This window comes from Pecten maximus, unplaced genomic scaffold, assembly GCF_902652985.1.
Source record: "Pecten maximus unplaced genomic scaffold, xPecMax1.1, whole genome shotgun sequence".
In the NCBI taxonomy this organism is placed as follows: Eukaryota; Metazoa; Mollusca; class Bivalvia; order Pectinida; family Pectinidae; genus Pecten; species Pecten maximus.
The window spans coordinates 19,768-43,365 of NW_022979521.1; the positions used below are offsets into that span (position 1 = coordinate 19,768).

The 23,598-nt window shown below is 39.3% G+C and overlaps 1 protein-coding gene across 1 annotated transcript; it reads right to left on the bottom strand.

Moving 5' to 3' along the window:
- Positions 1 to 6,125: 6,125 nt before the first annotated feature.
- Positions 6,126 to 22,147, bottom strand: LOC117318788. Its single transcript, XM_033873743.1, has 4 exons — positions 22,085 to 22,147; positions 14,759 to 14,866; positions 11,915 to 12,293; positions 6,126 to 7,239 (listed from the first exon to the last, which is right to left on the bottom strand). The coding sequence occupies exons 2-4, from the start codon at positions 14,837 to 14,839 to the stop codon at positions 6,557 to 6,559; spliced, it is 1,143 nt and encodes a 380-aa protein (XP_033729634.1). The 5' UTR covers positions 14,840 to 14,866; positions 22,085 to 22,147; the 3' UTR covers positions 6,126 to 6,556.
- Between the last annotated feature and the right edge of the window lie 1,451 nt (positions 22,148 to 23,598).

Genomic DNA, 23,598 nt, shown 5'->3' on the forward strand with positions numbered 1-23,598 from the left:
TAGTATCACTGACGAACCCTAGCGGGATGAGAATCAGTTGTATTATGTCTCTAGTATCACTGACGTAACCTAGAGATGAGAAAAGGTTGTATGCTGTCTCTAGTATCACTGACGTAACCTAGAGAGATGAGAAAAGGTTGTATGCTGTCTCTAGTCACTGACGTAACCTAGAGAGATGAGAAAAGGTTGTATGGTGTTCCTAGTATCACTGACGTATCCTAGCGAGATGAGAAACAGGGGTCTCTAATATGATTGACGAGCTCTAGAAAGATGAAACACAGCTGTGTGATGTCTTTAGTATCACTGACTTTCCCTAAAGAGATGAGAAGCAGTTGTATGATGTCCCAAGTGTCACTGACGTACCCTAGAGAGTTAAGAAACAGTTGTATGATTCAGTCAAATTAATTGTTTGCTTTGACGTCTGTTATAATCAATTTGTTTTGAAATGTGCTACATGAAGTATCTTGTTTGTGTTGATACTGATCCAAATTATTAAAGATATGGGCGATATTAATGTATTCATATAGACTGATATATATCCTTTGGAGCAAATCTACTTTTGTATGTAACATACATGTAGACGATGTACTTCATATGATGTCATTGACGTGTCCTGTAATTTGTTGTACTGATAGAGTGACGATACTTGTCATGATTTTGGTAATGATCTGTAGAGAGGTTTATTTGTACTTGTTACACTTGATATTTCGTTAGTAGATTTTGGAATTCCCTGGTAATTTCTAGTGCCACATTCCGGAAATGGACTATCAGATACGAATTGTTCATAGTCACAAACTCGGTGTGACGTCTAGTGCAGGAGAGGCAAGAATCAGGACTCTGACGTACATGTTTTGTCGTGTCATATCGTGAGCAACTAACCAGATTACTTCCTAGAATGCGATGGTTTGATTTAAATAAAGCTTTAATAGTATGCTCTGATTGAAGTTCTAGCAGACCTAACTATGTGAATTTTTACTTTGTACCAAAGATTTGCAGAGTTTTGACTCAATGCTCAAACATATGGTTTACATGTAATACTCTGCCACGTGGCTTAATAAACGTCTATATACAAAGTATCGGTATGTGGCCTAATTTGTGTTTCAGTTCAGATTGAATGGATATTCCGAACAAGTTTTGGACTGTTCTGAAACTTTTATGAATACTTTCATATGACTTTTATAATGTTGTCAAAATGAAAATATTTTTGCGGTCAACCAAAATTGGTGGAAATAACCTGTACTGAAGGCTAAATATAAAATAAAACCGCCGAAATATATAGCTCGATCGTTTATCATATGATGTCTGCAACAGATGCAAGAAGCAATGACACATTTTCGGAAATAATAGAAAATCGCTTGTGGCTACATATAAGAACTGATACAGTTCTGTAAACGTGGTTATTTTCGCGGGTGGTTAATTTCGCGATTTCGATACGTAAACTATACGTGTGGGGGTAATTTTCGCGATCGACCCACCTTCCTTCGTAGTTAGAGTATACTCAAATTAATATCAAAGTAATACACGTGGGGAAAATTTTCGCGATCAAAAGGGTCCGCGTAATTAGCGTGAATTTCCCCTCGCCTAAATTTCAACGTTTACAGTACAAGTTTGAGAATACTGTCACGCAGCGGTTCAGGAGCAACTTTCTTCATTGCAGTGAAATTTGATATACTTGTGAATTTATCTAGCTTGATCTATATAGAATTGCTTTATATTAGATAATTTTGCCTCCGGATGTCCATTCCTACCTTTTCTGACATTATCGGAGACTCTAGTATCCAGCATGACCTGGGAAATACATGTTATATCTCCATCTACATGTTCCAGTTGTATTTGTCAGACGACGATGCATATCGAAAGCGAGACCGGAATATCAAATACATATTAACCTCATCAACGACTTTATCCAAGACAAAATGTTTAATTACAAAAAAAATGTAGATGTCTGCAACGAAATTGACACTTTTTCATGAAACCGCTGATTATTTTTTTTTGTCAAATTAGTATTACAAGAAACGATTTCATGAGGATTTTAAAATTGTTGTTAAACTGTGATCAGCCTAATCACCTTTTGAACAACTGGGTCCAGATGTAGACTCCAGTCGTAAAGACGTATGCAGATATTGTACCAAGCAATTGTGATCCCGATTACTCTCCATAGAGCATCACTTTACTTGTGGATCATCAGTCTGTGTATACACAGGTAGCCAACACTGGGTGTACACGTGAGGTCTCGACCATCGCTATCGAATCAAGATGCAGCTAGAGGCGACACTGAATTGCTTGTACCCCAATACGGTCTCGGAAGTCTCTACATCCCCTCGACCCAGTCTGGGAGGGGTTAAAGACCTATATATTGGCGGGTGTGTGGTAATGACACAGATTCAGTTTGGTACTAGGATACAATAGGGTTGGGGACAGGTTAAAGACCTACATGTATATAGGGTATGGGGACAGGTTATAGACCAAGATAAAGTCGGGGACAGGTTATAGACCACATAGATAGGATTGAGGGACAGGTTATAGACCTAGATAGAGTTGGGGGGGGGGGGGGGGCAGGTTATAGACCTAGATATGGTTGGGGGACAGGTTATAGACCTGGATAGAGTTGGGGGACAGGTTATAGACCTACAATGTAGATAGGGTTGGGGGACAGGTTATAGACCTAGATAGGGTTGGGGACAGGTTATAGACCTAGATAGGGTTGGGGACAGGTTATAGACCTGGATAGAGTTGGGGGACAGGTTATAGACCTAGATAGAGTTGGGTACAGGTTATAGACCTAGATAGGGTTGGTGGACAGGTTATAGACCTAGATAGGGTTGGGTACAGGTTATAGACCTTGATATGGTTGGGGACAGGTTATAGACCTAGATAGAGTTGGGGACAGGTTATAGACCTAGATAGGGTTGGTGGACAGGTTATAGACCTAGATAAGGTTGGGGGACAGGTTATAGACCTAGATAGAGTTGGGGGACAGGTTATAGACCTAGATAGGGTTGGGGACAGGTTATAGACCTAGATAGGGTTGGGGACAGGTTATAGACCTAGATAGGGTTGGGGACAGGTTATAGACCTAGATAGAGTTGGGGACAGGTTATAGACCTAGATAGGGTTAGGGACAGGTTATAGACCTAGATAGGGTTGGGGACAGGTTATAGACCTAGATAGGGTTAGGGACAGGTTATAGACCTAGATAGGGTTGGGGACAGGTTATAGACCTAGATAGAGTTGGGGACAGGTTATAGACCTAGATAGGGTTGGGGGACAGGTTATAGACCTACAATGTAGATAGAGTTGGGGGACAGGTTATAGACCTAGATAGGGTTGGGGACAGGTTATAGACCTAGATCGGGTTGGGGGACAGGTTATAGACCTAGATAGGGTTGGGGACAGGTTATAGACCTAGATAGGGTTGGGGACAGGTTATAGACCTAGATATGGTTGGGGACAGGTTATAGACCTAGATAGGGTTGGGGACAGGTTATAGACCTAGATAGGGTTGGGGGACAGGTTATAGACCTAGATATGGTTGGGGACAGGTTATAGATCTAGATATGGTTGGGGGACAGGTTATAGACCTAGATAGGGTTAGGGACAGGTTATAGACCTAGATAGGGTTGGTGGACAGGTTATAGACCTACAATGTAGATAGGGTTGGGGACAGGTTATAGACCTAGATAGTGTTGGGGACAGGTTATAGACCTAGATAGAGTTGGGGGGCAGGTTATAGACCTAGATCGGGTTGGGGACAGGTTATAGACCTAGATAGAGTTGGGGGGCAGGTTATAGACCTAGATAGGGTTAGGGACAGGTTATAGACCTAGATAGGGTTGGGGGACAGGTTATAGACCTAGATAGAGTTGGGGACAGGTTATAGACCTAGATATGGTTGGGGACAGGTTATAGACCTAGATAGGGTTAGGGACAGGTTATAGACCTAGATAGGGTTGGGGGACAGGTTATAGACCTAGAAAGGGTTGGGGACAGGTTATAGACCTAGATAGGGTTAGGGACAGGTTATAGACCTAGATAGGGTTAGAGACAGGTTATAGACCTAGATAGAGTTGGGGGACAGGTTATAGACCTAGATAGGGTTGGGGGACAGGTTATAGACCTAGATATGGTTGGGGACAGGTTATAGACCTAGATAGGGTTAGGGACAGGTTATAGACCTAGATAGGGTTGGGGGACAGGTTATAGACCTAGATAGGGTTGGGGACAGGTTATAGACCTAGATAGGGTTAGGGACAGGTTATAGACCTAGATAGGGTTGGGGACAGGTTATAGACCTGGATAGAGTTGGGGGACAGGTTATAGACCTACAATGTAGATAGAGTTGGGGGACAGGTTATAGACCTAGATAGGGTTGGGGACAGGTTATAGACCTAGATATGGTTGGGGGACAGGTCATAGACCTAGATATGGTTGGGGACAGGTTATAGACCTAGATATGGTTGGGGACAGGTTATAGACCTAGATATGGTTGGGGACAGGTTATAGACCTAGATATGGTTGGGGGACAGGTTATAGACCTAGATATGGTTGGGGACAGGTTATAGACCTAGATATGGTTGGGGGACAGGTTATAGACCTAGATATGGTTGGGGGACAGGTTATACACCTAGATATGGTTGGGGACAGGTTATAGACCTAGATATGGTTGGGGACAGGTTATAGACCTAGATAGGGTTGGGGACAGGTTATAGACCTGGATAGAGTTGGGGGACAGGTTATAGACCTAGATATGGTTGGGGACAGGTTATAGACCTAGATAGCGTTGGGGGACAGGTTATAGACCTAGATAGGGTTGGGGACAGGTTATAGACCTAGATAGGGTTGGGGGACAGGTTATAGATCTAAATAGGGTTGGGGGACAGGTTATAGACCTAGATAGGGTTAGGGGACAGGTTATAGACCTAGATATGGTTGGGGACAGGTTATAGACCTAGATATGGTTGGGGACAGGTTATAGACCTAGATATGGTTGGGGACAGGTTATAGACCTAGATATGGTTGGGGGACAGGTTATAGACCTAGATATGGTTGGGGACAGGTTATAGACCTAGATATGGTTGGGGGACAGGTTATAGACCTAGATATGGTTGGGGACAGGTTATACACCTAGATATGGTTGGGGACAGGTTATACACCTAGATATGGTTGGGGACAGGTTATAGACCTAGATAGAGTTGGAGACAGGTTATAGACCTTGATAGGGTTGGGGACAGGTTATAGACCTAGATATGGTTGGGGACAGGTTATAGACCAAGATAGGGTTAGGGACAGGTTATAGACCTAGATAGGGTTGGGGACAGGTTATAGACCTAGATAGAGTTGGGGGACAGGTTATAGACCTAGATAGGGTTGGGGGACAGGTTATAGACCTAGATAGGGTTGGGGACAGGTTATAGACCTAGATAGCGTTGGGGGACAGGTTATAGACCTAGATAGGGTTGGGGACAGGTTATAGACCTAGATAGGGTTGGGGGACAGGTTATAGACCTAGATATGGTTGGGGACAGGTTATAGACCTAGATAGCGTTGGGGGACAGGTTATAGACCTAGATAGGGTTGGGGACAGGTTATAGACCTAGATAGGGTTGGGGGACAGGTTATAGATCTAGATAGGGTTGGGGGACAGGTTATAGACCTAGATAGGGTTGGGGGACAGGTTATAGACCTAGATATGGTTGGGGACAGGTTATAGACCTAGATATGGTTGGGGGCAGGTTATAGACCTAGATAGGGTTGGGGACAGGTTATAGACCTGGATAGAGTTGGGGGACAGGTTATAGACCTAGATATGGTTGGGGACAGGTTATAGACCTAGATAGCGTTGGGGGACAGGTTATAGACATAGATAGGGTTGGGGGACAGGTTATAGACCTAGATAGGGTTGGGGGACAGGTTATAGACCTAGATAGGGTTGGGGACAGGTTATAGACCTAGATAGGGTTGGGGGACAGGTTATAGACCTAGATAGGGTTGGGGACAGGTTATAGACATAGATAGGGTTGGGGGACAGGTTATAGACCTAGATAGGGTTGGGGGACAGGTTATAGACCTAGATAGGGTTGGGGGACTGGTTATAGACCTAGATATGGTTGGGGACAGGTTATAGACTTAGATCAGGTCGGGGCAGGTTATAAACCAAGATAGGGTTTGGGGTTCAAGGTTCTTGTACATAAATTAAATTAATGCACATGTATATGTAGATATGTAGAAATAGTTGATGAACAGCCCAACGACAGACAACTCTGTGCCATGGCATAAGTAAGCTCACCAGACCTCAGTGTGAGCTAACACAGATACTCTACATGCATAAACTACAATATAATACATAACTTTTCTCTCTTTTTCGGAAACAATTTAATATTCTCAAGTAGATACAATATCTAAATCTGGTAGTAAACACATCCATATCAGTTTTGTGGAAACACCCATAAATATATCAATCCACTGTTTGGCAGTCAGCTACTGTCTTAGTCCAACTTTACTGCAGGAAATATGAAGTGATCGAAATGATTATTATGTAAATTTTCCTATAATGTTATTAGAGTTGGCATTTTGTTAGCAAACTCAACTTCAAGACACGATAAACAAACGTACACAATTCTTTGAAGTTGTTGAGATTAAGTGTTAAGTTTCCATCTGAATCTACAGTTGTCAAATCTACCACTGCCCTTTGAAACAGCAGTTCATTTGTCTTGTCACTCTTCCTTATTACAGACAAAATATATGCAGTTGGTGTTATGACAACCCCAAAAACGATATCCTGGAAGTGCATTTTTGACAGCAACTGCCCTATATTTCGGGTCAACCCTTGAAGTTCACAATTCGCCGATTTCATTTCAGTGACCAATGGAAACACGCCAGGATAGTCAGGAAGCAGGACACAAAAATCTGGCACTACAGTGAAGCGGTGAATTTTCGAAATGTTTTCCTCAGAGTCCTCGGAATCCTCAAATAAATCTGATGCTGCAGAAGAAGATTTAAGAGGCTGATTATAAGGCAGAAACAAATTCTGAAAATCCTCGTGTTGGTCACCATTAATCACTTCCAACTCTGTATTAGTGTTGTCATGCAGTGATGGTTCCAGAGTTAATACTACCCTGAGTGCTTCGTCTGTGCCAGATTTCATCAGCTCGACCATTTTTGTCATCCAGGTCTTAGCTTCCCCCTTCCTCATATCACACTTCAGTGCTGTTTCAAATGTTGTCAGGAAAATCTTTTGCTCTGAAATAGAAAAAATAGTTGGAATGAAGCTAGTTAAGATCATTGTAAGATATAGCAGAGTTCTTGATATTTTCTTTTGTTTGAACTATTCTGGGATATCCAAAGTCTTCCAAAGCAACTGTTAATGATGGAATCAGTTCTAAAATTCTTAAAACAATGTGTAGATATCACATATTACAACATTTAACTAATACAAGAGATCTTCTGGGACCTTAGCACCAAACACTGTTTTAGCTTTATTTATTCTCTAAAACTGTGGAACATGTAAACTTATTGTGGACGGTTGTACCTTCACTTTTAAAAACGGTTTTAATTTCCAGGTCAAAAGAAACATGGATTGTATGACCTTTGTTTAATGATCAATGTCATTGTTGCTTTGACGTCATACTAATTATGAGATCATATAATTCTTAAAAAAAAATTAAAGTCTGAAGAAATCCCGTGATGGATCCCAACAGATCACTTGAGACTTTTACCTGTGATTTCAATTAATCACCTCAGACTTTTACCTGTGATTCCAACAGATCACTTGAGACTTTTACCTGTGATCCAACCAGATCACTTCACACTTTTACCTGTGATCTCAACAGATCACTTGAGACTTTTACCTGTGATTTCAATAAATCACCTCAGACTTTTACCTGTGATCCCAACAGATCACTTGAGGCTTTTACCTGTTATCCCAACAGATCACTTGAAACTTTTACCTGTAATCCAACCAGATCACTCCAGACTTTTACCTGTTATCCCAACAGATCACTTCAAACTTTTACCTGTGATCCAACCAGATCACTCCAGACTTTTAGCTGTGATCCAAACAGATCACTCCAGACTTTTACCTGTGATCCCAACAGATCACTTGAGACTTTTACCTGTGATCCAACCAGATCACTCCAGACTTTTACCTGTTATCCCAACAGATCACTTCAAACTTTTACCTGTGATCCCAACAGATCACTTGAGACTTTTACCTGTGATCCCAACAGATCACTCCAGACTTTTACCTGTGATCCCAACAGATCACTTGAGACTTTTACCTGTGATCCCAACAGATCACTCCAGACTTTTACCAGTGATCCCAACAGATCACTTGAGACTTTTACCTGTGATCCCAACAGATCACTTGAGACTTTTACCTGTGATCCTTATAGACCACTTCAGACTTTTACCTGTGATCCCAACAGATCACTCCAGACTTTTACCTGTGATCCCAACAGATCACTTGAGACTTTTACCTGTGATCCCAACAGATCACTTGAGACTTTTACCTGTGATCCCAACAGATCACTTCAAACTTTTACCTGTGATCCCAACAAATCACTCCAGACTTTTACCCGTGATCCCAACAGATCACTCCAGACTTTTACCTGTGATCCCAACAGATCACTCCAGACTTTTACCCGTGATCCCAACAGATCACTCCAGACTTTTACCTGTGATCCCAACAGATCACTCCAGACTTTTACCTGTTATCCCAACAGATCACTTCAAACTTTTACCTGTGATCCAACCAGATCACTTGAGACGTTTACCTGTGATCCCAACAGATCACTTGAGACTTTTACCTGTGATCCCAACAGATCACTTGAGACTTTTACCTGTGATCCCAACAGATCACTTGAGACTTTTACCTGTGATCCCAACAGATCACTTGAGAATTTTACCTGTGATCTCAACAGATCACCTCAGACTTTTACCTGTGCTTCCAACAGATCACTTGAGACTTTTACCTGTGATCCAAACAGATCACTCCAGACTTTTACCTGTTATCCCAATATATCACTTCAGACTTTTACCTGTGATCTCAACAGATCACTTCAGACTTTTACCTGTGATCCCAACAGATCACCCAAGACTTTTACCTGTGATCCCAACAGATCACTTGAGACTTTTACCTGTGATCCCAACAGATCGCTTGATACTTTTAACTGTGATCTCAACAGATCACTTGAGACTTTTACCTGTAATCCAACCAGATCACTCCAGACTTTTACCTGTTATCCCAACAGATCACTTCAAACTTTTACCTGTGATCCAACCAGATCACTCCAGATTTTTAGCTGTGATCCCAACAGATCACTCCAGACTTTTAGCTGTGATCCCAACAGATCACTCCAGATTTTTACCTGTGATCCCAACAGATCACTTGAGACTTTTACCTGTGATCCAACCAGATCACTCCAGACTTTTACCTGTTATCCCAACAGATCACTTCAAACTTTTACCTGTGATCCAACCAGATCACTTGAGACGTTTACCTGTGATCCCAACAGATCACTCCAGACTTTTACCTGTGATCCCAACAGATCACTTGAGACTTTTACCTGTGATCCCAACAGATCACTTGAGACTTTTACCTGTGATCTCAACAGATCACCTCAGACTTTTACCTGTGATTCCAACAGATCACTTGAGACTTTTACCTGTGATCCAAACAGATCACTCCAGACTTTTACCTGTTATCCCAATATATCACTTCAGACTTTTACCTGTGACCTCAACAGATCACTTCAGACTTTTACCTGTGATCCCAACAGATCACTTGTGATTTTTACCTGTGATCCCAACAGATCACTCAAGACTTTTACCTGTGATCCCAACTTATCACTTCAAACTTTAACCTGTGATCCAAACAGATCACTTGAGACTTTTACCTGTGATCCCAACAGATCACTCCAGACTTTTACCTGTGATCCCAACATATCACACAGGACTTTTACCTGTGATCCCAACAGGTCACTTGAGACTTTTACCTGTGATCCCAACAGATCACTCCAGACTTTCACCTGTGATCCCAACAGATCACTTGAGACTTTTACCTGTGATCCCAACAGATCACTTGGGACTTTTACCTGTGATCCCAACAGATCACCTCAGACTTTTACCTGTCATCCCAACAGATCACTTGAGACTTTTACCTGTGATCCCAACAGATCACTTCAGACTTTTACCTGTTATCCCAACAGATCACTTCAAACTTTTACCTGTGATCCCAACAGATCACTTGAGACTTTTACCTGTGATCCTAATAGATCACTTCAGACTTTTACCTGTGATCCCAACAGATCACTCCAGACTTTTACCCGTGATCCCAACATATCACTTCAGCCTTTTACCTGTGATCCCAACAAATCACTTCAGACTTTTAGCTGTGATCCCAACAGATCACTCCAGACTTTTACCCGTGATCCCAACAGATCACTCCAGACTTTTACCTGTGATCCAACCAGATCACTCCAGACTTTTACCTGTGATCCCAACAGATCACTCCAGACTTTTACCTGTGATCCCAACAGATCACTTGAGACTTTTACCTGTGATCCTTATAGATCACTTCAGACTTTTACCTGTGATCCAAACAGATCACTTCAGACTTTTACCTGTGATCCCAACAGATCACTCCAGACTTTTACCTGTGATCCCAACAGATCACTCCAGACTTTTACCTGTGATCCCAACAGATCACTTGAGACTTTTACCTGTGATCCTTATAGACCACTCCAGACTTTTACCTGTGATCCCAACAGATCACTCCAGACTTTTACCTGTGATCCCAACAGATCACTTGAGACTTTTACCTGTGATCCCAACAGATCACTTGAGACTTTTACCTGTGATCCTTATAGACCACTTCAGACTTTTACCTGTGATCCCAACAGATCACTCCAGACTTTTACCTGTGATCCCAACAGATCACTTGAGACTTTTACCTGTGATCCCAACAGATCACTTGAGACTTTTACCTGTGATCCTTATAGACCACTTCAGACTTTTACCTGTGATCCCAACAGATCACTCCAGACTTTTACCTGTGATCCCAACAGATCACTTGAGACTTTTACCTGTGATCCCAACAGATCACTTGAGACTTTTACCTGTGATCCCAACAGATCACTTCAAACTTTTACTTGTGATCCCAACAAATCACTCAAGACTTTTACCTGTGATCCCAACAGATGATCCCAACAGATCACTTGAGACTTTTACCTGTGATCCTTATAGACCACTTCAGACTTTTACCTGTGATCCCAACAGATCACTCCAGACTTTTACCTGTGATCCCAACAGATCACTCCAGACTTTTACCTGTGATCCCAACAGATCACTTCAAACTTTTACCTGTGATCCCAACAGATCACTTGGGACTTTTACCTGTGATCCCAACAGATCACCTCAGACTTTTACCTGTGATCCCAACAGATCACTCCAGACTTTTACCTGTGATCCCAACAGATCACTTGAGACTTTTACCTGTGATCCCAACAGATCACTTGAGACTTTTACCTGTGATCCTTATAGACCACTTCAGACTTTTACCTGTGATCCCAACAGATCACTCCAGACTTTTACCTGTGATCCCAACAGATCACTTGAGACTTTTAGCTGTGATCCCAACAGATCACTTGAGACTTTTACCTGTGATCCCAACAGATCACTTCAAACTTTTACCTGTGATCCCAACAGATCACTTCAGACTTTTACCTGTGATCCCAACAGATCACTTGAGACTTTTACCTGTGATCCAAACAGATCACTTGAGACTTTTACCTGTGATCCCAACAAATCACTTCAGACTTTTACCTGTGATCCCAACAGATCACTTCAGACTTTTACTTGTGATCCTAATAGATCACTTCAGACTTTTACCTAACGTGACCTAAAACGTTGGAGTTACCTGTTGAAAGTATGTTGTATTTTTCTTGCAATTCCCTTGTCCACTCTTTTGACTTCCACCCGGCATCTCTTCCTGGTGTGTAATAATATCCACGCTGCTCCACAATTGTAAATATGTCCTCCCACATAGCACTGAGATTGAAATCTCTTAATTCATGATATTCCTTCAGAAGATCATAGAAATTATCCAAAGACACATTTGAGCCCATATAACTAAATTCAGAATACTCTTCTGGCATTCGGTCAGGATATTCACACCGATTAATTATTTCACTGTCAATGAATTTCACAAACTGGATACCACTGTCCATTTTGCTTTTGCCCCCTTTGCACATCACCCTTACAAGAACAGCTCTCTGGTTGTAGGTAGCCTTCCAGCCCTGCAAGTACAGAGAAATACGATTATATTCTATTTAATCTGGTAAAATCAAACATGGTAAAATAGTAACTATCAGAGACAGCAGGTCAAAAGTCATGCAATACTCAACTAGAGAAAACAACATCTGTGATTGACAGGTTGTGTGTAGAATCTGAAACAGAGCTCAGGGGTGTAGGCCGTGTGATTTCCTTGGTGATAGAATAGGGAAAGGATCGGTCCAATCTTAGATTGTATTGCTAGAGTCATGATAAGCGGTGACAATAATAGATAGGTTACTGGGAGGGGAAGCAATGATCAGGTACATATGTTTGCGCACGTGCCTTACTTTGTTAGTTATATGCAGAGAGGCGGGGTGGAAGGAAAGTTGCTAAACTTATATATATAAGTACATGGGATATTGGGTATTAAAGAGAGAAATCTAAAGGTGAGGAGAGAAAACAAAAGGATGCTGAAGGAGAGGGAAATACCCAGACAGGGAAGGAAGAGCTCCCTTGGGGAGAACACGGCGGGAGAGGGAGAAGAGAGGAGATAGCGAACAATGGTCATGAAATTGATAAACTTTATAACCAAGTAGACACAGTCTATATGTAATAAACTATTGTAAACCATATGGTGTTGTTGTGTTACACTTAAAGAGCTGAATTTAATCATAATATGTGGCTGAAAAATCATCTTTATATGTTGATATTATTGTCTGTTACTTTTAAATCTGTAGTTTAAAACAGTTTAATAGTGTAGAACAAAAGTGTTGTATACATTATCTTATATTATACAAACAATTGAGAAAATTGGACTATGAAAATATTGACTTTTAATTTTGTTGTTGTTGCTATAAAAGTAATGTTTAAGATAGTCACAGGCTGCCATGGACACACTTTTTCTTTGATGAAGGTCAAATGTCAAAATGTAGGTCAGATTGTCCCATATTTGATACATGACAAACCGCCTTTCTCACCAAGATGAACCCATATAAGTTTGAAGTTCCAGTGGTGGTTTTGTAGTGTATGAGATAGAATGGGGACAAACATTACAGGTCAAATGACAAAATGTGGGTCAGAGTGACTTTCTTTTGATACATGTACATGATCAATAATCTCACCAAAATGAATCTATACCCCAAGTATGAAGATCATATGACACAGTGTAGAAGGTGATAGACCCTGGACAAAACAGCAGAACAACTATTGACTAAGCTTACCCCCTACCAGTGGGGGACTGATCGATGTACTGCTTAATTTTCCTGACATCTTGGATATCTGTTTTACAGCATAACAGGTGCGTTAACTAAATAGTAATCAATAGCAAAATGTCATGTGACCTTTTTGCTTACTTCTTGTCAACTTTACTTCCTAATCTCAAAAAATAATGGTTACCAGTACATTTAAAAAAATATATATGACTTCTATATTTAAACTGATGTTTTTAACCTGTTATCGGGCGGCTTTTCATTTGATTTCAGTATAGTTTGCTACATGTCATCAATGAATATTTAATATTTTTTATGTATTTTTGACAACAGCTTTTAGCTTCTCAACACTCCCATGGACACATTATTTCAACTAAATGGCATTTGAGTTGTACCGAAGAAGTTGAAAATGAATTTTCCAAGATGGCAGCTATATTGAATGTTTTATAACAAATTTTTTTCCAGATTTTCAGATAGTTTAACCATTTTTTGGATTTTTTTTCTTTTCGTTATAATTTGTTTTTCTCTTGATTTTTTTACCCAAAAAACCTCCTAATATGCAATCATAATCCCCTACTGAACTGATGAAACCTGTGGGGACTAGAGGTTTCCTCCTCATCAGTCTGCATGTCCCTCAGTCAGTCCATCCACTTAGTTTTTCACACTTTTTTCAGCCTAGTGCTTCAGGGTATGTTGGTTAAAGTTGGTATGAAACTTCAGTATGAGTAGCTACAGATCTAGTACCATTTTCAGGGTTTTGAGGTCAAGGTCTCTTTAACTATTTTTCTTAGGGGCCAGTTGGATACATATTAACATGCTTGTTTTCCTGAGTTTATCCTCTTCAACAGCCAGGGTCATTTAGTGGACGAGTCAGACTTGTAGTAGCTGGTTGATACCACACTGAACAACATGCAAGCCTCTTGCATGTCTACTGTTCTAAGAGACAGCTCAAAATGATCCTTGCAGAAGGCAATTCTAGCATATGGGAAACCAAAATATTATATATTGGGTGCTAGAAACATCGAAACATAAGCAGCATTCACTACGATAGTGACAATGAGTCAAATTATACCTCACTGTCACAATCTATAGTGAATGATGATTTTGCTTTTGTGTTGTTGTTTGTTTTTGTATATATATACAAAGACATTTTCTTTGGTAGCAAATTGGTAATAAGAGAACTTAAACTTTAAAGTAAAGGTCTTTTTTCAAAATCAGTGTAAATTGATGGAAAAATTGGGTTCAAGGCTTTGTAAATACACAGCAGAGGTTAAACTTACAAAAAGTTGATGTCGGATATCATCATCAACAGCCACATGTGGTTGTACTGTTCTCCTTCTTGACTTTGGGGCTGATGCCATAACCTTTTCTTTGTGTTGTGCAGCTATCTGAAACATTTAAAACCAGAGCTTGAAAGAAACATAGAAAAACATGTTTTTCAATAATGAAAGCAGCTAAAATGGGTAGGAAAGAATCTGCTACTGTTTGTCATACAATTTGATCAAGGATTTTGTCCCAAATATTTAAACTACAAACTGCTGTTTTAATTCCATTTTGATAGATATTTTAATATACAGTCTGTATATATATATCTATTAATAAATCTAACAAACTTATCTTAAAAAGATGGAAACTACCATAAAACTGTATAGGACATTAAGCCAGGCAACTTCGAATGAGTCAATATATTAAAATCGTAGATTCAATCATTTTACGTTATTTCAAAGGAATCCTTTACATATTCAGTGGTTTGAAATGAGGGTCATTTTTTTTTTTTTTATAAAGATCAGCATCAATGGAGAGAACTTTTTCGGTATTACAATTATTTACGTAGATTTGGGATTGTCATTTCTAAGTATATATAGCAACATCCTCTTTAAGATGAGCATAATATATATACATAAACATCTATGATCAGTCAGAACTGTTGATATATAAGTCAATTTACCATGAAGTCAGGTGTGATCAAAGACACAAGAAGGTTGAACCAAATACCACAGACCACATACCACATACCAAATACCACGGACCACATTCCATGGACCATGTTCCACGGACCACATACCACAGACGACATACCACGGACCACATACCACAGACCACAAACCATGGACCACATACCACGGACCACATACCACGGAACACACACTACGGACCATGGACCATGGACAACATACCATAGACCACGGACCAGACACCATGGACTAAGGACCACATACCATGTACCACAGACCATGGACAACATACAACAGACCACATACCATGGACCACATACCATGGACCACATACAATGGACCACAGACAACAGACCTTATACCATTGACAATAAACCATGGACCACGCACCACATACCATGGACCACATACCAAGGACCATAGACCACGGACCACATATCATGAACCACATACAATGAACCACAGACAACAGACCTTATACCATGGACCACATACCAAGGACCACATACCACATACCATGGACCGCATACCATGGACCACATAACATGGACCACATACCACCGACCATAGACAACATGCCACGGACCACATACCACAGACCACATATCACGGACCACAAAACATGAACCACATACCACCGACCACAGACCCTAGACAAAATAACACGGACCATATACCATAGACCATGTAACACGTACCACATAACATCAGACCTCATACCATGGACCACATACCATGGACCAAGTACAATGAACCAAGGACCACAGACCACATACAATGGACCACATACCACTGATCTTGGACCACATACAACAGACCACATACCATGGACCACATACCAAGGACCACAGACCACAAAAAACATACCATGGACCACATACAACATAACATGGACCACATACCATGGATCACATATACCACGGACCACTGACCACATACAATGGACCATATACCATGGACCACATACCATGGACTAAGGACCACTGATCACATACCATGGACCACAAACTACCGACAACAGACCACATACCATGGACCACATAACATGGACTACAGACCACGAACCACTGACAACATACCAAGGACCACATACCACAGACCACATACAACCGACCACATACCATGGACAACATACCATGGACAACATACAATGGACCACATACCATGGACAACATACCATGGACAACATACCATGGAGCACATACCACGGACCATACACCATGGACCTCCGACCACATACCACCGACCACACACAATGAACCACATACCATGAACCACATACCATGGACCATATACCACGGACCCAATACCATGGACCACATACAATGGACCACGGACAACAGACCTTATACCAAGGACCATAGACCACATACCATGGACCACACACTGACACCCTGGAACACACAACACAGACCACATAATATGGACCACATACCACCGACCACATACCATGGACCACATTACATGGACCACATACCATGGACCACATGCCACATACTATGGATCACATACCACAGACTACATACCACTGACCACCGACCACATACCATGGATCACATACCACAGACCACATACCACGGACCACTGACCACATACCATTGACCACATACCATGGACCATGCACAGACCCCGGACTACATACTATGAACCACATACCATAGACCACATACCATGAACCACATACCATAGAACACATACCATGGATCACATACTACGGACCATGGACCACTGACCACATATCACAGACCACATACCATGGACCATGGACCATATACCACATACCAAATACCATGGACCACATACAGTTGAGTGTAGACTAAAGGTTACACAAAGTGCACTCCGAGTGCACTCCGTTTGGACTTGGAGTGCACTCCGAGTGCACTCCAAGTTTACCTGGAGTCCAATCAGGCCCCAATTCTACCTTGGTCCACATGTATCACATGTACCTGTAACCAAGTACAAAGACACATAATGTTTATAAATAGATGTATACTCATGCATATACATTTAAGACTCCTAAAACATGTAACAATAAGATATTTGTTACTGTTTTATCTTTGTATATACCATATGATTTCGTTGGTTCATTTTTACTTGGTTAACAAACAATGTATCTAATATAATTGATTTTTTTTTAATAGAAAACCCTGTATAAGTGACTGAATAGATATGGCACTTTGTTGAAAAATATATGACAGCATTCCTAAGATTTGAAGAATTTTAACAAGCCAAGCCATAGATGAATAGAAATTGGGAATAAACAGAAATGTATTTGGCAAGTTGTTTGTGGTCTCTCAAAATGTAGAGTCTGAATGTGTACCGGAACTATCTTGTACTCAAAGTACAACTGTTTTTTAATATTTCAAATACTTTACTTCCAACAGTATATATATTACTTAACATACAATACAAAAGAAAGCTTGTTTTTTTATCACCTTGATAGCATATTCTGGATCCAATGTCTAGTTTTGTTTAGAGTTTAACATCAGACTTACATTTCCATTTGGTAAACCAACTGTTTTTTTGTTTTGTTATACTTGCCTAATTAAATCCAGGTCATACATAGAGTTCTTTTAACTGTTATGTAAGATACAATCCCCCCCCCCCCCCCCCCCCCCCCCCCCCCCCTTCCAGAATCAATATTTACCTGTATATCAAGCGTGATAACAGGGGTGTGGAGAAAAGACAGACTTGGACACTGACCCCAATAATGACCCCTTCCTCCAAGTTTACCTTATAAGGTGTGAAGATCAGGACAGGTGTACACAGTCATCTAACTAGATAAAGACACCCTTAATTGTTAGATGGAAACTGGTCACCACTCCTTACCTTTACCTAGCCCGAGTTTCCTCTGGCCCTGACATCATGTCTGGTGTATATGGTGTCAGGGCCAGAGGAAACTCAGGCTAACCTATAGCTATATACCAAGTTCATATAGAATATAGGTACAGACTTGTGACTGTCTATATCTGACACTTTTGAAATGATATGATTGTTCATTACTATTAAAATACTATTACAACAACAGTTATAAGTCATCATCATATATATAAAAAAAAAACATAACAAAAGATATTTTATTTCAAACTCAGTCTGGTACTATTACTTTGTGTCTTTAATATTATAATGTAAGTATATATAGAGTATTAGAAGTCAATTATAATGTAAATCACCATAGATTAATGTGATTTCCATGTTTGAGTTATAAGTAAATACTTATCAAACATTCCATACACTAACTGCAGCTTACCTTATGAAATTTTTAAAGTTTAAACATTTAACTTTATGATTTTATAATTGTCTTGAACAACCATTGTACATTCATGATCTGTATCTGTTACATGTATGAGTGACACATCGATGATAGATATTGACTGCATTATAGGAATAGAAAACGATGTAGTTCCAACAGGTAAGTTTTACAGGTAAATGGTACATAGGTTGCCAGTGTCCAACTGCCACAGGGCAAATTGTACCTCAGGCAGTTTCCTGTTTCCTATTATGATCCCATTTCCTGGACGAGAACAATGTGTACTAATTACGGGTATACGGCTATAGGTTGGTTTTGGGAGATGGTGAATTTACATTTATTATACCATTGGGAATTATACTGATTTTTTTTTTTACTTTAATCTCTTTCTTTACAAATATTTTTTTAAAGCAATGTCTTTATATTTTTGAATATAACAAGATAAGAACTGCGTCATTTCTTAATTTGATTTACATTATTTTTTTCTGAACTTGTATCATTCAACATTTCACCTCTACATACCGGACACCTGCATAAACCGGCCAATACGTTTAGTCTCAATGACTTACAGTTTAGACAGGTTACACTGTTATAAGAAACAGCTTATTTTTACTTCCTAATTTCGGTATAGAATAACTTCATTTCAATAAAGTTGGTCTTCTAAAACCTGTTTAACAGTTTGTTAATGGTTTTACAGCTTATTTTGACATTTCCACCTTAATTATATCGGTATTTCGTTTATAATTTTGGTCTGATTAAGGCCTCTCAGATGGAGAGCTACAATCCTTTCCTTCAGGTCAGGAGATAATCTTACTGTTCTGGTGGCCTGAGGCTACACACCCAGCTTTGCACAGCTTCATCATTTGAAGCCATACAACAACAAATATGGACATAGGTATTTCTGTGAACCCAGGACAGTACTTGCCTGAACTGAGTACATATCTGTAGTTATATTTTCCTTTCATGTAGAGAATGTCTTATTAAAAAAACCCACATAAGTAATTAAATACTGTAAACTTTCAATATTTTGAATAATCAATAACATAATATAGATACATTATCTAAACTTCCTTTAAAGTCATGATATGTGTACAGAAATAAATATTCTAATTGAAATAATTTTTTACTTCCTTAATAAAATGAAATACAGTTTAATTACATTTTAATAAAATATGAAATAATAAGCAATTAACTTTCATAAAAACCTGATTATAGCATAGATTGTATAACTGTATTTTATGGATCTTAATAAATACAGATTTAACATGTAGGCATTATTACCATGTATTAACAATAAAATAAATATTCCTAGTAGACTAAACAAATGTAAATCGTAATATGAACAGAACAAAAGTAATTTGTAAAAATCTATTTATTTATAATAAATTATACTAAAAGCATCAAAGTATCAATATTTATATATGATATAGTCTGATTATAGACCCGGGGCAGACATGGTGTCTTATAGGACTCCAGGTAGACTCGGAGTCCACTTGGAGTGCACTCCAAGTTTACCTGGAGTCCAAACAGAGTGCACTCCAAGTCCAAACGGAGTGCACTCGGAGTGCACTTGGGTGTCTACACTCAACTGTACCACAGACCACATACTACGGACCACGTCGGACCACCGACCACATACCATGGACCACATACCACAGACCACATACTATGGACCATACACCATGGACCACATAACATGAACCACACAATGAACAATATACCATGAACCACATACCACAGACCACATAACATGGACCACATACCAAGGACCACAGACCACGAACCACTGACAACATACCACAGACCACATACCATCAACTACATACCACAGACTACATACAATGGACCACATACCAAGGACCAAATACTACGGACCATACACCATGAACCAGTACAGACCACAGACCACATTCCACAGACCACATACCATGGACCACATACCACAGACTACATTCCACAGACCAAATCCAAAATCCAAAATGAAGTGCAAGACACTTTCTTGTTTTGTTTGTTATTGTTTAACGTCCTATTAATAGCCAGAGTCAGTTAAGGACGTACCAGGTTTTGGAGGTGGAGGAATGTCAGAGCACTCGGAGAAAAACCACCGGGTCTGGCCTACATCGGTCAGTACCTGCCAACTGCCCCAGAATACCTCTTTAAAACTGCAGCTGACGCTATCAAATAATGTTTTTTTCTGAGTAGTTGCATCCATGTGGTCACAAATACCATTTCTGGATCAGTATCCACACAAGAGTTCTCCATTTACATTTTTTGTAGGTCAAGTATCATGCATGAGGCAGATCACAGCAACAATTATTATAATATCAGTATAATGCTTGAATTTAAGATTTTGTGATATCACAGAAGGCTAATACATTTCTAAATATGCATTAGAAATATTTTATCATACCAGATATTATTGCAATGATCCACAACATATATCTGCTAATTGTAGCATTTTCTGGGTTCATTGTTTCACAACACTATCATTCACATTGATGGAGGGAATCATAGTTGTGAGTTGTGACAATAAACTTTCTGTCAGAAATCATCCGTCCATTGTCCAGATCCTACGTTATCCTCACGAGGAGTTTGATGTTCTATTAATAGGAGCATATAAAAATCCTTATAGAAATACTATAAAAATCAGGGCAAACTCAGACTGGAGGATTCAACTCAGGCTAGTAAATTTTCCTGTGCATATAACCAGATAACCAACCAGGTACACTGGGACTACGTGTTCAATAACATATATTTAAACAGGCTGGATAATCACTGGGAAAATAAAGATATTTTGTACAATTTTAAAGCTTCAATTAGTGATGTAGCGAAATCTGTATCCATAAGGTTTATATATTGAGTCTGGTATAGAGGATTTACATCCTGCATCAGAAAATGAATTTAATCTAAATGACTGTTAACAACAACAGTGAACAGGAAATGGGGTTATCAATGTTTAAAAACCGACATCATGTTGTGGATGTTAACTAATGTCATACGACATATTACACCGAGCCCGTGACCAGGTGCAGCTCCACAGGTAGAGGTACCCGATTTACAATAATCATTCCATTATATAAGATATATATATCAATTCAAATCTACTACTATATAAATAGTGAATGTCATTCTACTACTTAATAAATAGTATATTTATGTAGTAGTAGAGTGGACTTTATAGATGTATTATATATATTGATTATTAGAAACCGGGCACTGTGGTGCAGACGCCTGTGATTCACCAAGTCAGTGACATACTAACTTTGGCGTAGTTTGCTACATCATGAAATCGCTGACAGTGGTTACATTATCACTCCAACAGCCACTTAATACGTATGGCAGTCATAAATCAAGTCATTTCTACACAGTATATGCGTGAAATTGAGATAAACACATCTTACCGTGGGGGCTAGATTACATCGGGCAGATTTCCAGATTCCCGGGAAAGCGTGTATTCGGAACAAACGAGGCGTTCCGAATGATGGAGTTTTATAAAAAGAAACCAAACCATTTCCGGATTTTTACCAATCAGTTAACGTTGCATTGAAAAGCATTTTATTTCTTTTTGATTAAGGAACTTAATAGTTATAGCAATTTCCATGTAGTTAATGACAAGTTGAATTCATATGTATGCATTACATCAAGGATCGTCCAAAAGCAACATAAAACCACAATGTCTTTAATATTTCAACATGTACATGTACCTACATATATGTACAGCTACATCTACATGTATGGACTATAAGTTTCCACTGTCCGGTCAAAAAGTCTTTCTGCCCATTCTTATTTGTTATTAATCATACCATTTAATAATTTTTAACAATCCTGGATTTGTGAATGGGCTTATTTCAACAGAAGTGTGTATGCTGAAATGGTTCTTTTATTTCATTAGATTATATTTTTAAGGATTTTTTTTAACAATATGAATTTTGTAACGTGATTTTCATGATAGTTTTGATTAATATGAAGGATGACGGTGCCACTGGAAACTTGGCATTGTTGTTATTTTTAATTTCTTGTTGCATATGAGATATTATGCATCAAAATTTCACATGAAGAATGTCTATATTTTACAGAGTAAACTAATTACAATTATAAAATAATAATACCGGTAGTTAAAATACTGTAGAATTGAGTGCAATTTTGATAATTGTATTGGTTTAGGTTAATTAGTTTAACGACCTACTAATACAACAGTCAGGGTCATTTAAGAACGTGACAGGTTTAATTTTGGCGGTAGAGGAAAGACGGAGTACCCGGAGAAAAACCCACCCCAGGTAACTGTCCCCGTGGATTTTAAACTCGCAACTGAACCCAGAGGTTGAGGGCTAGTGATCAATGAAGTGTTGGGACACCTTAAACATTCGGCCACCGCGACCCTTCAATAAATTGGTTTAGTATTGGACTAGTAATGAGTAGTATTTGTGAGATTTTACGCCATAACACACAGTCATAACAAGAGGAACATAAGATATTATTGGGTATTAGAGACGCCGATTCTCCTTTGTACACGTACATTCGTATATATTAATGTACGGAAGGGGCTACGGTAGCTATAAGTTGATTACAGCCACAGGGACTTGACATGTTTACATGACCCATACAGAATGAAGTATTCACCAACAGGGTTCGTCCCCGTCCTGGACCACTTATAATTGAAGATATCATAAAATAACAAGATCTTTTCACTTTTTGTTCATCAAAATAAATTTATTGGAAAAAATATACATATATATGCAATACAATAACTATATACTAACAAATTGATTTATATATGAACTAGTATTTTTTGTTCATTATGAAATATTAGCAATTGAGCAAACAAACACCTTGAACTTGACATCTCTCAAAAAAACGCTCATGTAAATTTTTTTTTTCGCAAACACACAAGATGTAGTCAAATGGGCGACATAAC